This window comes from Furipterus horrens, unplaced genomic scaffold (assembly GCF_987537825.1).
Source record: "Furipterus horrens unplaced genomic scaffold, mFurHor1.1.pri manual_scaffold_2, whole genome shotgun sequence".
In the NCBI taxonomy this organism is placed as follows: Eukaryota; Metazoa; Chordata; class Mammalia; order Chiroptera; family Furipteridae; genus Furipterus; species Furipterus horrens.
The window spans coordinates 75,845,096-75,861,826 of record NW_028327172.1 but is presented as its reverse complement, the minus strand read 5'-3'; the positions used below and the strand labels follow the sequence as shown (position 1 = coordinate 75,861,826).

The 16,731-nt window shown below is 37.6% G+C and overlaps 1 protein-coding gene across 1 annotated transcript; it reads right to left on the bottom strand.

The window, feature by feature from the left end:
• Positions 1-377: 377 nt before the first annotated feature.
• On the bottom strand, positions 378-16,028 carry LOC150018852 (caspase-1-like). The gene is made up of 9 exons (XM_090265889.1): positions 15,906-16,028; positions 15,001-15,267; positions 8,480-8,542; positions 5,610-5,707; positions 4,789-4,962; positions 4,152-4,386; positions 3,579-3,722; positions 975-1,084; positions 378-481 (listed from the first exon to the last, which is right to left on the bottom strand). The coding sequence occupies exons 1-9, from the start codon at positions 15,910-15,912 to the stop codon at positions 383-385; spliced, it is 1,197 nt and encodes a 398-aa protein (XP_090122015.1). The 5' UTR covers positions 15,913-16,028; the 3' UTR covers positions 378-382.
• Positions 16,029-16,731: the final 703 nt, after the last annotated feature.

Below are 16,731 nucleotides of genomic sequence, written 5' to 3'. Positions count from 1 at the left end.
TGGCATTTTTCTTTCTTTGCCTGGCTTATTTCAATAAGCATAATTCTCTCTAGCTCCATCCATGTTGTCGCAAATGGCAGGAGTTCCTTCTTTCTCTCTGCTGCATAGTATTCCATTGTGTAAATGTACCACAGTTTTTTGATCCACTCATCTACAGATGGGCACTTAGGCTGTTTCCAGCACTTAGCTATTGTAAACAGTGCTGCTATAAACATAGGGGTGCAAAGTTCTTTTGAATTAGGGTTTTATTTTTAGTACCTCACATTTATTTTACTAGACCTTGAGACCTTGGCCAGCATGAAGTTTAAACCCTCTTCTCCCAACCTCATCCACCTCCACAGTACACAAATATGTCCATTGACACTAATACAACTTACTTATATTAATGTCCTGGAAAGAGGTAGAAACATCTCGTCAAAGTCACTCTTTCTGTGGTGGGCATCTGTACCCTACCATCTGGTCGCTCAAATGAAAATCGAACCTAAAAGGAAAAGATAATATGTTTATTTGTTTTGTTTTGTTTTGTTTTTATGAGTGGAAGAATCTTCACTTAAGCTGGAAAAATTACAAAAGTATAGCAAAGCATATCATAAAAACAAAAAGTTTGTGCATCTTTAAGAATCATAATATGGATATCTAAGGTATCTAAGCATGGAATTGGCCAGAGTTTTAAAATATATTGCTGGATCTAATAGCTATGGACACAAGCAAATTGGAATCCACTTGTTTGTCTACTTAGGGCTAGAGGGAAGTTAAAATAAATTATTATTTTTCAGAGGTTAATTTCTAGATCATAGCAGCATAGCAGGTTGGATCTAGCTTTCAGGTTTGCTGACTCACCAAAGACCCTCAAACTCATGTGTTAAAAAGGACATTTCTGGAAGATAAATATGTCCAGAGCTTCTTCCTAGGTTTCCAACTGGAATAGTCAAATATCCAGGAAAGTAGAGTATGAGAAACATCTGCAGCTTTACCTTTCGGAATATTTCCTCCAGGTCACAGGACCAAGCATATTCTTGCAAATGTTCAATGAGTTTCATAATAAAAAGAGAGCCCTTTTGGGGGTGTCTCCAAGAAACATTATCTGTGAATAAAGCACATTCCAAATCGCATGCAAAATTCTTGTCTGGATAGAAAGAAAGAATGCTAGGATTTTCACTGCAGCTGAGGATGCTTCTAGAGTTCATGCTGCTTTCTCTACACTGTTTGCCCTTATTTAGTGAATATATTCAATATTGGTGAGTATATTTTTACTAATACTCAACAGTTGTTAATGTCATATGAGGGATGCCATATATGGTGCAGAAGTTAGGTTGGCATTGTCTCTTAGTTCAAGGATCTGCAAATCTAATGGATAGGGAAAGAAAGGTAGAATGGGGCAGAGGGAAGTGATTGGGCCTTGGGAAAGTACTTGAGTATGGATCCCGAGAGTGCTATTTACTCATTCTGATATAAGTTAATGATATACTCTTAATGTAATGGCCTTGACTACACAGGGTAGGGTAATAATTTCTACTACAAAACATATTTAAAGATTAGATGCAATGTATTATATGTGTCTTGGAGAATGTAGGGTATGTTATACTCAGTCTATACAAGGTAATTATATTGATAACTTTTTAAACATCTACTTTACAAATAATTTAATTAAAATAAAATAATAGTGGTCATAAGGTATCTGTACTAAGAAAATGTTAACTAAATATGAAAATGGTACAAATATAAAAGAAGTACAATCCTAGAAAAGGTTTAAGAGAGAAAGATTCTACTGTAGGACAAAACAGTCTTATAGAAGAGAATATTGAAGAGTAATAGTAACTATATAAAGAGTAGAGACATAGAAATCATGAAGCCATTTTAAAATTATGCAAAGAAATATATAGAAATGACATAACTAGCTATGTATTAACCATAAACATGAACATTAACAAAGTATTTTAGCTAATTATAATGGTAATAAAATATATAATAATTACAAATTAAAATTCTATTTAAAGTCACAGCTATTTTATAATGTTAGTTCCAGTTAAAGGAAAAGGATGGGAGAGAGGATGAAGCAAAAATCTTCATAAGTTCTTTGTGAAATTAAGGGAGTAATGGTCATGTGTCTTCAGGAGAACACTACAATGTAGTTGGGATTAACACCAGAATATGTGGAGCTAAATTTACTAGTGGAAAATAACTAGCTGAAGATAACAGAGTTGAAGATTTTAGGGATCATCTGCAGTGGAGGAGTGAGGAAAGTAAAAGAAAAGGTGAAAGAAATCATCAAGATGAATGTTGAGAAGCCATAGGTCTATAAAGAACTATATAGTCAGAGGTAAATATTTTGTGGATTTCTAGGATCAAAGAATTTTAAAGAATAGGTATGTCTAATACTAAAGTCTGCTAAATACACTCAAGCTGTAAATGTGAGGGACTATTTGCCTAGTATCAGTTTTTGATTTTTGAAAAAAAATCATTGATTTCTACATTAAGACATCATCAACACAATGCAAAAAGAGGCTATCTCTTGAAAGATGCTACTTCATTAAAGGAAATAATTGAATCTGTTAATTAAACTATTTAAGCAGAGACTAGGCCTTAAGGACATAGGTAATCAGCTTCACTGGAGAGGACACTCCAGCGTCATCGCAAGATGTCGATTTAACACGGGAGGAGACACATACCGTGTCACTCCCAAGTCGGACTGCACAGCCATTCTCGGCGGTGCAGATAGACTTAAGAAGCTACACCATCGTCTCTCGAGACGGACGGCTGCCGACGACGAATCAAAGAAAAATGTGAATGCTCAATAATTCAAATGTCTTTTATTTAAATGAGCTAGAAAGTAACTCAAGATAAAAACTTAAGTTACAAATGAAAACATCTTTAATAATAGTAATTGTTTAATGTGTTTTACTCTTTATCATTCTCAATATTTCACACATATTACTTTATTTAATCCTTAGAACAATGATATTTGTAGTTGCATATATCAGTGAGGAATTTAAAGAAAGCTCAGAGAGGATAAATAGGACTAGTTTACAAATACTAAATGGTAGGATCAGAATATAATTGGCAGTATGTACTCTTAATCCATAGCCTAGATTTAGAAATCATTAAGGTTTCTTTTTTTTTTTTCATTCATTCTATACTTCTAGTTGAAACCAACTTAACATAGAGATTTAATATGCCTGGTCTGCTTTTCTACCTTTCTCTTTCACTTTAGATTCTATTTTTCTGTAAATACATGACGTCTAGGCAAATTGAACTGCTGAATGATCCCAACATTGTGAACCTTTTCTATGTGCAGTCAGACTCTAATTTATTCAGTGTAGATATTTCTATATTGATCCCTCACAGTTCCAGGAAACTATTCTGCATCATGGGAGTTTACTAATTACTAATTTAATAAAAATATGCACACATTTGAGTTCTGTGAATAAGAGCAATTAAAGGTTTAAACTGGGAGAATTATTTGAGTTGTTCTTCAGAAGTGGCAAGGAAACTTCAACAGATATTCATTCTCTACTGAGCGTGGGTGAATTTCCACGTTAGTAATTTCCCCAGAGGTATCCTACACAAGAACTCATTACCTGGTGTTGAAGAGCAGAAAGCAATGAAATCCTTCTCTACATGGGCTTTCTTAATGGCATCATACTCAAAATCTTCTGGAGCCAATGAGGAGCTGTTTCCAGAAGGTTTTACTGAATCTTTTAACCACACCACCCCTTCGTTCTCTAGAAAGACAAGATTTTCTTTCTTATTACTTCCAACAGCCAAGAGAATTGATTTCTCCCTTAAACCTCTGTTCAACCATATTTACTAATCTATTTGTCTCTGTCTTTCATTCATATGCATATATACACATGCATCCCATTAACTATCTTTTTAACAACTCTTATTTCTAGTAAACCTTAAATGAATTCTAATGACATTGAAATATCAAAGTCTTAAGGCTAGAAGTGGTATCTCTTTAGTTGAAAATAGAATAAATATCTATTGACCATTCATACAACACACAGCAGCTATAATTTTGTTTGGTTACAGTAGGTGTTCTGTGACATTAAGGAGCAGATACATACAAAAAGAAAGGAAAATACTGGATGTATATAAATGATGATATCAATACTTGTATACCTTGTGTTCTAACAGAGATCAGCACTCACCACCTCGGCAGGCCTGGATAATGATCACCTTTGGTTTGTCCTTCAAACTTGGACAGTTCCAAGTGTTCAAAATTTGAAAGACAGTGTTGATGTTTAATATATCTGAGATTTCCTCAGAGTGTTCCTTTCCACAAATGCCTTCTCGAATACCATGAGACATGAACACCAGAAAAGTACTGTCAGCAGTCTTGTGCTCCTTGCGGGCAGCGAATGCTTTCAGTTCTGTAGTCATGTCCTGAAAGAAATCATACTATTGATTAAGATTATCAAGGCACTTTGGGAATTCAATAAAGAGACACTTAAGAAATTCCTGGGTGATATAAAAATCAATAAGAACAAAAGAAAATTTAAGTTTCCATTCAGAAAAATGTGATGTGGTGGTGGTATATTTCATTCAGGAATTTCTAGTAAAGAGGAAAGGGTAATATTGTTTTAATAGAACATTTCCCAAATAAAAGTACCACCAGGCTCTTGCAAAAATCTCTGTGTTAGAAGCGGTTATTGTAGCATTAACCACTCTTGAAAGGCAAATTTAAAGTTTAGACTATCAAGAGATTATGATTCTAGTGCTACAACCAGAACTTCCTTAGAAATATGAATGGAGTGATCATTGTTCCTACATTCTGGAAGAACTTACCAAAGCAGTGAGGTTTTTTTTTACATCCACATTGTATCCCAAATCTTCTAGCAGCTTCTTCATACCACTGATATCAACATCAGCTCCAGCTCTCTTAGAGAGCTTGTCAAACTCTATGTTGCAGATAATGAGGGCAAGACGTGTGCGAGTGGCCTTTCCCATTATTGGGTAAATCTGTAGGAAAGGCAGACTGCATAAACGGTCTTGTTCTCTTTAATTAAATATTCTTCTTGATGGTATAAGCCTGCTTCTGCTTCCCTACTTTTACCCAGAGACCAAATATCATGAACTGTAGATTGAAAACAGCGAGGGCAAATGTATCTTACAATAGGAGTTGAAATAGTTTACAAATGTGCAGGTGACAGTTGTTCACTTAATATTTTTGAAAGCTAGGATTGTGTGAAAGAACAGTCTTTGAAGCAAGAATGGCATAATTTTAAAACTGACTTCAGTTTACTGGTTTTGCCAAAATATTTTATAATCTGTGCCTCAGTTTCATGATCTATAAAATGGGCTATTTTGAGAGTTTAAGGTGTTATTACTGTAGACAACATGCTTAGAAGAGTATCTGACTCATATTAGGAATTCAATGAATGCCATTGTTGTTATTATTATAATTATTTACCCAAGAAGTTGTATCAATCTCATAACTCAACATATATGCCTGGGATTCTAGGAGTTAGGAATCTTCTATCTAAGAGAAATAGCAGGATGATTTTCCAGAACCTCTCAAGGAAATTGGCTCTAGGAAAGTACCACTGCCCTGTACAATGATGTCCAGGGTTTCTTTCCCCCAGATCCTCATGCCCTAAGCACAGCACCTCTCCTGACTTTTCTTTCCATATTCTTTCTGCTATTTCTGGGGGGCAAAGCTTCACACTCCCTCGTGGACTTTGGTTGTCTTGCACTGCCTGGGGAGCTGAAACAGAAAGAAAGATTATGAATAATGACATCCCTGAGTGTCCAGCTGATGGTCTTCACAGCATTGTCTTCACATGAAGCCACAATGGAAATAGAGCTTGATTACTCTATTTCAAATGTTTTTAAATATATATGCATGCTTGTTTGTTTAATAGGTATCACAGTAGGCATTAGAGAGGAAGGAAGGAAGGAAGGGAGGGAGGGAGGGAGGAAGGAAGGAAGATAGGAAGGAAGGAAGGAAGGAAAGAAGGAAGGAAAGAAGGAAAGAAGGAAGGAGGGGAGGAAAAAAGGAAGGAAGGAAGGAAGGAAAGGTTTTGTGCTGTTCTTCAGGATTCTCTACTGTGTATATACATGGGGAGGAGGATAAAGATTATTAAATAGATTAAATAGAATGGGCTGTGAAATAGGATGCTAAATACTAAAATGAAGATACCTTTTATATGTATTCATGGACCTAAATATTGATTATATAAGTGTAAGAGTAAGAGTTTTCACAGTGGTTTATGTAAGTAATGTTTTTAGGGTTTATTTTTTTACAAGTTTAATATCATCCAACAGTGTGACGTACTTGCTAAAGAAGTAACATAAGCTCTGTTTCAAAATAAATATGTTTTTAAAATATTTGGATGATATGTCAGAAGCTAAACTATTTACATAAGGAAGTTATATTCAGTTTTGAAGGGAAATTTGAAGAAATTATAGTATATTTGTTTAGGCAAACCCAATAACATCATATGTTGACTGTGGGTAAAGTAAAAGAGAATTAGAATAAATATACTGGAAAAAACTATAGAAATTATTATTAGGAGGAAGAAGTGCTCTCTTTCTTGAGACATGAATCCAGAGAACAAAGGAAAATATTAAAGAAAAAGATTTGGGTTATATCAGAGGTAATTTTACGTAGCTAAGGAATATGGCATTTGTTTATATAGTGAGTGTCCCTTCCACTTAAATATCTAAGAATGCATGTATGGGATAACCACGCTTAATACATTCATTGCAGTAATTTCTAAATTTGGTGAAATACTTCTGTGGCCTCTAAATTTCTTTGAAATCTAAGGTCTTTTTACTTTATGAGAAAAGAGTCATGTCTGCTGAAATAACTTGAGAATTGTGGGTGAAATACTTCTCCAGTAAAAATAAAAAATGATTATTTAGTAAGAAAGAAGCTGAATTCATGCAAACATAAAACTTGCTCATAAGGAATATAATACATATTGACCTTGTCAAGACTCAGTAAAGGTGAGATCATTTTTTCAAGGTAGAGGAGTGAAATATTTTTAAGATCTTTCTTGTCATATTGGACCTAGGATTTTCTTGGGTCACGTTCAATACTGTGTGAAATAAAATGTTTTGTGTTTAAATTTTTGTGGCAGAGACTGGCTAGCTTTTGACAGGACACTGTCTTCTTCTTGCTAGGCACACAGCTAGTCTGTGCTGCCAACCGCTCTGCAGTTAGGTGTGGCCCAGTGACTGAGTTCAAGGCAAGTAATGCAAGCAGAACTACCTTGTGATATATCCAGGTCAAGCTTAGCAAAATCTCTCACAACTGATTTCTGACATATCTTCCAATGACATTAACTGATGGTTATGACCACAGTAATTTTGTCATTTTATATCACAGATATCAGAGTCATATGCTGGAAGAGATCTAGGTATCTGAATTAGCACTTGGTGGTGAGAAGTCTGCTCATGAAGTTTGCCCACTCATGAAGGAGACATAGGTTTCTATCATATCTGTGCCATTAAAATTATTTGATTTGTTGCATAATTCCATATCATCTTAACTGATATGGGTGTTCATAGTGTTATACTCATCCTTAAATTCTTGGCTGACTTTAATGTGGTGGTGGAGATTTTTAAATACCTCATCATTCATGACATGTACAAAAACGGGAACCTTATTAGTCTTGTTTGTTACACTCTAAACAGTCTGTAGAAGAAGGTCTGTGACACAGTTGGTAGGTACTAAATATTTTTCTAATGGTGTAGCAAATAATAGAAATTTTGTGAAATTAGTTGATAAAATAGTATATTAACAAATATTTACTGCATGCACCCTGTGAGTCAACTACTGTTAGATGGTATCATACCTATGAATAAGTTGGAGGCATCCAATTTTCTCATAAAGCTTAAAGTCCAGTGAAAGGCGATGATGAATTTATTTTTTTAAATGCAAGGAAAAATATAATGAGAGTTATGGCTGGAGAATCATAAGGACCTGTGGAAATAGGGACTCTGATCTACAGGAGTAAAGTTAGAAGTGTCTAGACTGATCTGGATTTGAGAGTGAAATTCATAAAACTTGGCCACTGTTTGAAGGGTATAAGGGAGAAGAAAGAGCTTAAGAGCAAACTTCAGGTTTTTGGTTTGAATAACTTAGTGATGTTGGCACTATTAAGCAAGATAGAGAAAAGATGAGGAGAAGCAAGGTATAGAGAAAAAATGGCAAATTCAGCTCTGGGTACGTATAGAAACACAGGTCTGTGAAAGATGAGACTGCATATGATGAGTAGGCATTACAATAGTGAAGTGTCGCATTGAAGTTGGTAGTTAGAATTTGACAAGAAGACTCAGAATTTGTTAGTATAAACATTGTAGTAAAACTGCAGGAATGACTTTTGTGAAAAGAAGTAGAAACTAGCTAAAGGCATAGGATCAATACAGGAGAATTACCCATTGTCTTCTCCCTCTAGGTTTATCCCAAGAATCTGTAGTTAATGTCAAGGAAGATGAGCTTTAAACTACCTTGCTTTGAACATACCATTACCTGAAAAGGGAAGAATCTCTGCTTGGGAGTCTTGGGTATTATGACAACTTTCTGATTGCGGACCTAAGAAAAAATAAAAGACATTAAAATAGTCACCTATAATCTCTGAAGAATTTTTCCCCATTGTGTTAGAAACTCCCCATTGAAAATAACTTCCACAAATTTTGATCCTGTTCAAAATACGATGTACATGGAACCACATGTTTTTTACTGGGGAACAAAAACCTCACCACATGAATTACCAGACTTCAACATATGAGGCAGGACAAAAGACGGTCTACAAGTGAATCCCTTGATTTCTGCTTTCTATGATGAAAGTGGAGTTGAGACTTCATCAGCTGTAGAATCAAGAATTCTCTTAATATGCATATTTCAAGGTGGCTCCTTAGGTGACCACAACTGCATAGCAGGTATGTGCAAAGTGAAGTTATCTAACTCAGAGCTTATCTGGAGTGTGGAGAAAACTAAGAAGAAAAGGCACCTAAGTGTTGACAGTTAGCCTTGCCCAGATTGATTACAGCAGAAAATAATGAGGTGACTCATTGGTCTTCCCTCAATCAGTGGTAACTCAATTTTCTACATAGCATAGAATAGGAACTGGTAGAGCTAGGATGTAAACACAAACCTGTCTTGACTATTAATCCTGGGCTCTTGTTTACTAATATACTCCAAGGTCACTGTAGGTTTATGCGTGTGACAGGAGTGCTGACCACAATCACTGTAATCTGTACTTGCCCTACTAAGTGTGTCACCCTAGAAAGACACTGAAAAGCCTCAGTTACTCTATTTGGGGCTCTAAAACCTATAATGTATCATCTGAGGTCATGATTCTTATGATTGTCAATTTTAAAAATTATATGTAAACTTGTTGAAGTTTTTATAAGAATCTCAATATAACAATACACATCTGAGAAGCTTATTCCAGAAACTTTAAGAATTGGCAGGAGCTAACAAATTTCAAATAATCTGAGACTGTATTACATAGTTCCTACTGAAGAAAAGATTTCCTTAGACAAAATGTGAGCATTTCCCTGCATGAAAGAGGAAGAGCTATAGGCTTCCCACAAATGTCAAAGCTAAGGTAACAGGCTGAAGCTTGTCCCATATGTCCCATCTATTCTGCTGAACTAAATTGACCATCAATAAATTCAAGAACGGAGAAACAAGATGGTGGAAGAGTAAGTGGAAGCTACACTAACCTCCTCCCAGAACTAATCTGGATTTACAACTTTATTTTGGAGAAATCATCTGGAATAACAAACCAAACACTAGCTGGAAGGAAGTCTTATAACCACGGAGGGACAGAATAGGTCGCTACATCACAACGTGACTGGTAGGGAGTGCGGAGATGCAGAAGGGCTGGCTGGGCTCACACGGGTGGCAGCTGAAGGGACTGAGAAACAGCTCAGCAGCCGGGGGTTCCCCCCTGAGAAGGGCAGGGTCTAAACCCCCAGCGGAGCTTCCCAGCCTACAGCAACAGAGTGGAAAGTAAAATAGTATCCAGCTGCGAAAAGTGAAAAGCCACAGGGTTTTTTGCTAGCTGGAGAGAAACAGTTGAAGAAAAAGAGCTCTTAAGCAGATCACATATGAAAATATTTTGGCCCCCACTTACCATGGGCTCCAGTGGAGGGCGGGCAGAGAGGACTGGAGACACTTGGGGAGAGTTTGGCATGGTGGCTTTGTGGGGAGAGCTGGGGGGGCAGCCAAGTGGGTCCCAGTGCTGACTCGACCCCAGTGCTGCAGGCAGACGATCCCCCCCCCCCCAAGTGGTGTCAGCCTGAGGGGAAGCAAAAGCCCTGCTTACAGGAATTAAGCTGCCACACCCACAATCCTTAAGCCTGACAGCTAATCACAGATTGAATAGATTAACAACTAAAAGAGACAGACAAAGGCAGTAGATCAGGGGGAAGTCTCCAACAGGCTGCCTAGGCCCAGACTGGTACAGGATCTGACGCCACCAGGGGCAGATCCAGGAAGTGCAGATCATTTTAAGAAGCACCAACAAACAATAGGAGTCAAAAAAATGGGGAGACAGAGAAACAACCCCCCATCGAAAGGAAAGGTAGAATCCCCAGAAAGAGTGCTAAATGAAATAGAGGGGAGCAAACTATCAGATATGGAATTCAAAACATGGATTATGGAGAAGCTCAATGAGCTCAGTGGAAACTATAAGGAACTCCAGAAAAACTACAAGGAACTTACTGAGAATTACATCAGCATGAAAAAGGATATAGAAGCTATCAATAAGAGCCAGGAGGAAATGAAGAATACAATCTCTGAATTGAAGAACACAGTAGAAGAAATTAAAAGGAGGCTAGAGGAAGAAGATCAAATCAGCGAGCTGGAAGACAATGTAGACAAAAACTCCCAGACACTGCAACAAATTGAAAAAAGACTGAACAAGACTGAAGAGGTTCTAAGACAGCTGCAGGACAACATGAAACGTAATAATATCCGTAATATAGGAATTCCAGAAGGAGAAGAAGAAGAGCAAGGGTTAGGAAACCTCTTTGAAAAACGAGTGACAGAAAACTTCCCTAACAAGAGGAAAGAAAGAGTAACGCAAGCCTAGGAAGCACAAAGGGTCCTAATGAAGATGAACCCCAACAGGCCCACATCAAGACACATCATAATTAAAATGGCAACATTCAAAGACAAAGAGAGAATCCTAAAAGCAGCAAGAGAGAAACAACTAATAACATACAAGGGAGCTCCAATAATGCTATCATCAGATTTCTCGGCAGAAACACTACAAGCCAGAAGGGAATGGCAAAAAATATTCCAAGCAATGAAAAACAAAAGCCTACAACCAAGAATACTCTACCCAGCAAGACTCTCATTTGAAATGTAAGGTGAAATAAGGAGTTTCCAAGACAAAAGAAGGCTAAAAGAATACATCTCCACCAAACCAGCATTGCAAGAGATGCTAAAGGGTCTGCTTTAAGAAGATGAAGAAACAGAGAGAGACAGAGAAGAACACGAGTACAAAGGGGGAAAATGACAATGAATAACTACTGAAAGAAGGAACTTCTACCATTTGCAACAACATGGATGAAACTAGAGAGAATTATGCTTAGTGAAATAAGCCAGGCAACGAAAGAAAAATACCTTATGCTATCATCTATTACAGGAAACTAATGAACAACAAAAAAATGAGCAAAATTGAACCAGAGGTATGTAAACAAGGAATAAACTAACAGTAACAAAGGGGGAGATGGGAGGGAGAGAAGTGGTAAGAAGGGGAAGGTTCTAGTCAAAGAACATGTATAAATGACCCATGGACATGGACAACTGGGTGGGGACTGAATATGGGAGAAGGGGGGAAGGATACAGGGAAGCAAGGGGGGGGAAGTGGGACAACTGTAATGAAAAAACAAACAAAAAAATTTTTTAGTGGGGGAAGAAATGAAAATATAAAGAATGGAAATGCAAGTTCAGTGAATATTAGAAGGACAAGGATTTTCCTTCACACTGTATATTTTTCTCCCTATCTGATCCCTCCAGAGTTTGGCATTCTAAAGAAGTAAGTAATGATATGTTTCTTTGCATAAAACTAATAAGACCAGTTGTTCATAGAAATTTTTTTTGACTAAGACTTTGACTAGAATGTCATGCCTAAAGAAGACATGCTTGGGCTCTGGTTGTTACCAAAAAGCCCTGAGGAACTGGGATTGACTTTCAAAGGTAATAAAAGCCCACGAGATAGAAGGCCTGGTACCTTGGTTGGATGCGTGGTCCACGGCAATCTTTCCAGGGAATGAATAAAGGTTGTTTTCCTGAAAGATGGCTAGATGGGACCTTAAGGCACAATGGAAAACCAGAATGACTTGGAAAAGAGGTGTTTGCAGGCAAGGCTGAATGCCAGGTATGTGGTTCTGCTTCCGTGCCCTGAAGGGCAGACTAAAGGTCACCCTAAAGGTTCCTTGTGTAAGTTCCAGCAAAGCAGAACTAAAGATCATAAGTGATCATTTTCTGCTCTTGTGTTTATACAAATGAACAGGATAAATTAAAAATGGACTTAATGCAGTCCCTTTAATGACAAGGAGGGTAATCTTAGGGAGAAAAATCGTGATTCAAGAAAAATCACAATGCTCAGTGGTAGACTATAAAGTAGTGCAGCTAACCATCTTTAAAGTTTCTTTTCATTTAAAATTTGTTTTCACTTGAAAGTTAAACTATGTCTATGGTATCATCAAAGATATTTCATTTACAGGCAAGAAGAATGTCAAATGCCTTGCAACTGGATGTCTTTCTGATAAGACAGTCCTACAGATTTAGAGACTTGTATGTGGGTTATGTTACATAAATTAACATGTGTTTTCTGTTCTCAAAGGGCATAGGCCTACGATCTCATTACCTGAGTGATCGTCTGTATGTATAGGCCTCACTTAATCCTGTCTGCATCGCTGCCTCCTGAGACTCAATGATTTGGCTGAAATAAGTGGCTGGGTTGGTGAAGAATGGGGTGGTCTGTGGGCTTCACTCTAAAACTAGTTTCTCTTTTCTGTCCTAATGGCTTGGACAGAAAGGACCCATAGGTCTGAGAGGGGGGAAACCTAAAATATTTCCCTCAGCCCATACTAAGTATAATGGCAAAAGGGTTTTGTACAGGTGAGATGTACCTGTCACACCTTCCTCCAAAGAAGCCCTTCTTTTCCCTAATGTGGGACATTGAAAAATCAATACCTGCCTTTTGTCATCTAGTGGCTATAGATTGAATGATGTCTTTTAAGCCTGGTGCCAAATCTGTTGCCTCCAGGATACAACAAGGATGCCAGCCTGTTAATCAAAGATGCCATTGTCCGGGGACAGCCAACCGACCTGGAGTCTGCACGATCCTTTCCCAAGTGGGAAGACCACCCTTCCCTCAACACCTCCACTCCTATTAGGGATTTCTGGACCCAAGGGTAGGTAAAACAATGACCATGTCCAGCTTGAAGCAGCTAGAAGAGCTCAAGACCTTCACGCATTGTCCTTTATAAGATTATAAAGGGTCTTACGTCTGAGAGGGAGGGATTGTTATTTTTTATTGTTAAAATAATTAATTAATTGAAAAAAAAGAAGAAGAATATATGAAAGGGTGAAGCAGGAGAGCTTGTATGTATGACCCATGGTCATGGACTTGGGGGGGGATTGTTGGGGGAGGGAGGTTGCTGGGCGGAGGGGAGCAAAGGAAAAAAATTGGAACTATTGTAACAATATAATCAATAAAATATACTTAAAAAATACTTAGAAATAATAAAAAATAATATTCTGAAAAAAAATAAAAAATAAACTCAAGCACATTTTTTGGAGCAAGCCTTGTTCTGGCAGCTGTGTACACGCCAAAAACTTTCTTTTAGAAATATCTCTCCTTCTAGAGTCATTCATATATGGCATCTAATTACCATATTATGCAAACCTGATTAAACTAGCAAGTAGATGAGGAAGAGAGAAATCTGTGACAACCCTGTCTGAGGAGGCAATATTTGACAAGTGGCCAAGTGGCGAGGCCAGTTCCATGGGTTAGAGTATACAGAGGATTGCACAAGTGCCTCTACTGTTCAAGGACTAGGACTTGTAAGGAATAGGGCAAGGAAGAAAAAACAATTATTTTTGAATGCCTATAGGTCCTTATTGGTTGTCTTTAAATTGGGTTGAGGTCTTTAATGAAAAATCTGTACTGAAAGAAAAACAAGAAATTACACAGAGATAAATTTTTCTATGTTAGTAAGATAGACATAGCCTTCTTTAATCCCTAAGAAAAAGAGCTTCTTACTTTCAAAGAACTACTTTTCTTTCTTATTAGAGCTGGGAGGCATAAAAGAGACCAGTGGCTGGGAATCCATATGAGCTCCCATCTCTGTTGTGTTAAGGGAATAACGGACTTTTAAAGAAGGGTCAGGTCAGTTGCCTGAGTCCTGTATCAGGGCCTCAGGAGAATGGGAGGTAGTGGGGGAGGTGGGCCTCACAGAATGGTCCATAGCCTAGTTTCACACTAGAGAACAATGTTACTCAAAAGAAAATTCAGAAGACAATTAGAAGAAAAATAGACTTCTAAAATCCTAGCTTTTCTGTAAGCATTGAATTTATTTTCTCTGTACATCACCATCGTTGAAATATATTTTATTCCTCATGGAGAGCAACATTTGGGAGAAAAATTATAAAAAATGGTTTGATTACACACCTTAAGTCTTCATGTGAGATAACTATATAAGTTTATAAGGACACCTAGATACAACTAACTGATTAACTAGTTAACTAAATAAATAAGTAATGTGCCTTGCCAGAAGGACTGGAGAATCTGTTATGAAGCTGTTCAGACTGTCCTCACAAGCTTCAACAACTGAGCTACCACATATTAGGTTGGGAAATGAGTTTTAAACCAAAGAAGGCTACTGAAGCTAAAGAAATTTTTTAAAAAAGAGTAAAGAGACAGAGGACAAACAATAGTGGCAAACATTGAGAAGTGGGGCCCTGCAGCCATCTATAAAGAAGCTGTCTGGAAACTAACATGACCAATGCAGAGTTGTTGATCTTACCTGAAAAGAGCCCTAGCTTGCCTGAAAGCTGGGAGTCATCTTCGCCAATTAGATCGATAAATATTTGGCTTGCCTGGTGCCCTTTCGGAATGATGGAGTCGATCAAATCTCGGGCCTTATCCATAGCTGTGTCATTTTCCTTTCTCACTTTCTCCATCTCCTCCTGGTTCAGCACTCTTTTTTCCAATAGTCCATCCAATAAGCCATTTATCGTGCCAATGCTCACTGATTGGATAAACACCTTTCTCTTCGACTTCAGAAAACTGTCTGTTTGAAGCACAAGGATTCCTCAAGTCACTAAAATAAGCTTGTTTTTTCTTCTGTCAGCAGCAGGGAATAGCCTCCTTTAGATTTAATCCATTAAATACCCACTCCACACAGTTCAGCTATACTGAGAATACCCACATCTCTTAATCTTCCCTCAGTATAATCCATGTATGCTCACTGAATGGCCTGAAGTCTGACATTTACTATAGCTCTTAGTGCTTGAAAACTGGCATGACAGTGTGTCACATCTATTCAACTCTGCATAACCGGAAAAAAAAAAAAAAAAAAGAGACAGTGAAGGCCATCTTCCTTGGGACAACAGCTGCTGGCATGTACCTTATGCTATTGTGCACCCTCTGTCAGATAATTCAGTTAAGATTGCAAAATGACAGCAGAATACCAGTAAAGCCGCAGTTCCTTCCTGGCCCTTGCATTTCTTTTCTGAAAGCTCTGAAAGTCTCCTGGGACCCACACTGCTTCCCTTTGCCGTCTCTCCTCTTTCTTCCCTCTCTCTCAATTCTGCTCATCTAAACATTCCCAGAAACTATTTTGGCTTCCCCAAAAGCAAGCTACATTCAAAAATTTTCCCCAAGAATTTTTTTTAATACAGTAAAAGAATTGAACAAACAAAAACTCACCTGCCATGGCCCTGGCTTTTCTCTCTTGTCCTTAATGTACGATTTGAAACTGAAAGCATGTTCTATCTTCCTATCAGCGGGGTGTGTACACATATTAGGAAGTACCAACTTCTCCTGCAAACAATGCTTTTTTTTCTACAAAATATAATCAGATTGCTTAACCCTTAGACTGTATCAGGGAGTATTTCCTTGAAAAATATCTTCACCAGTCTGGGTAAGAAGGCAGTGGAGCCTAGAAGATAAGAAAGGAATAAGAAATTATGTATGCAATTAAAATCACACCATAATGAATCTTTCATTCATTAGGTAACAAGCTGAAAAAGTAATTCATTCCTCAGTGTCAGAGTCCATTCATGGTGCTATACACCACAGACTGGGTAGCTTAGGAACAAAGGAATTTATTCCTCACAGTTCTGCAGCCTGGAAGATCAAGATCAGGGTGCCAGCAGGGTTGGGTGGTGGTGAAGGCCCTTTTCTGGGTTTCAGACTGCCAACTTCTCACCATGCCCTTGTATAGCAGAAAGTGTGGTATTTCTCTGGAGCCACTGGTATAAGGGCATGAATCCCTTTCATAAGGTTTCTTCCCTCATGGTCAGTTTAACTCCCAAAAGACCCAACTCATTACTGTCAGCTTGAGCATTAGGTTTCAAAATATAAATATTGGAAAAACACATATATTCAATCTACAACATTTGAAGAAGTTGAACTGTTGTGGCCATTCCCCCATCTTGCAGTTCTGTGCTGTGTCTTAGGAACTATGTGTGCCTGAAAAGCAGTTCTGCTATTATGAATGCACGAGTATGAAATATTTTCACCAGAATCAAAT

Coding starts and splice junctions, on each gene's coding strand:
- LOC150018852 (XM_090265889.1), bottom strand. Junction 4,387..4,788: donor AAAAAAACCTCACTGCTTTG/GTAAGTTCTTCC, acceptor GATTTCTTTCAG/GACATGACTACAGAACTGAA. Junction 1,085..3,578: donor TTTCTGCTCTTCAACACCAG/GTAATGAGTTCT, acceptor CTTTATTCACAG/ATAATGTTTCTTGGAGACAC.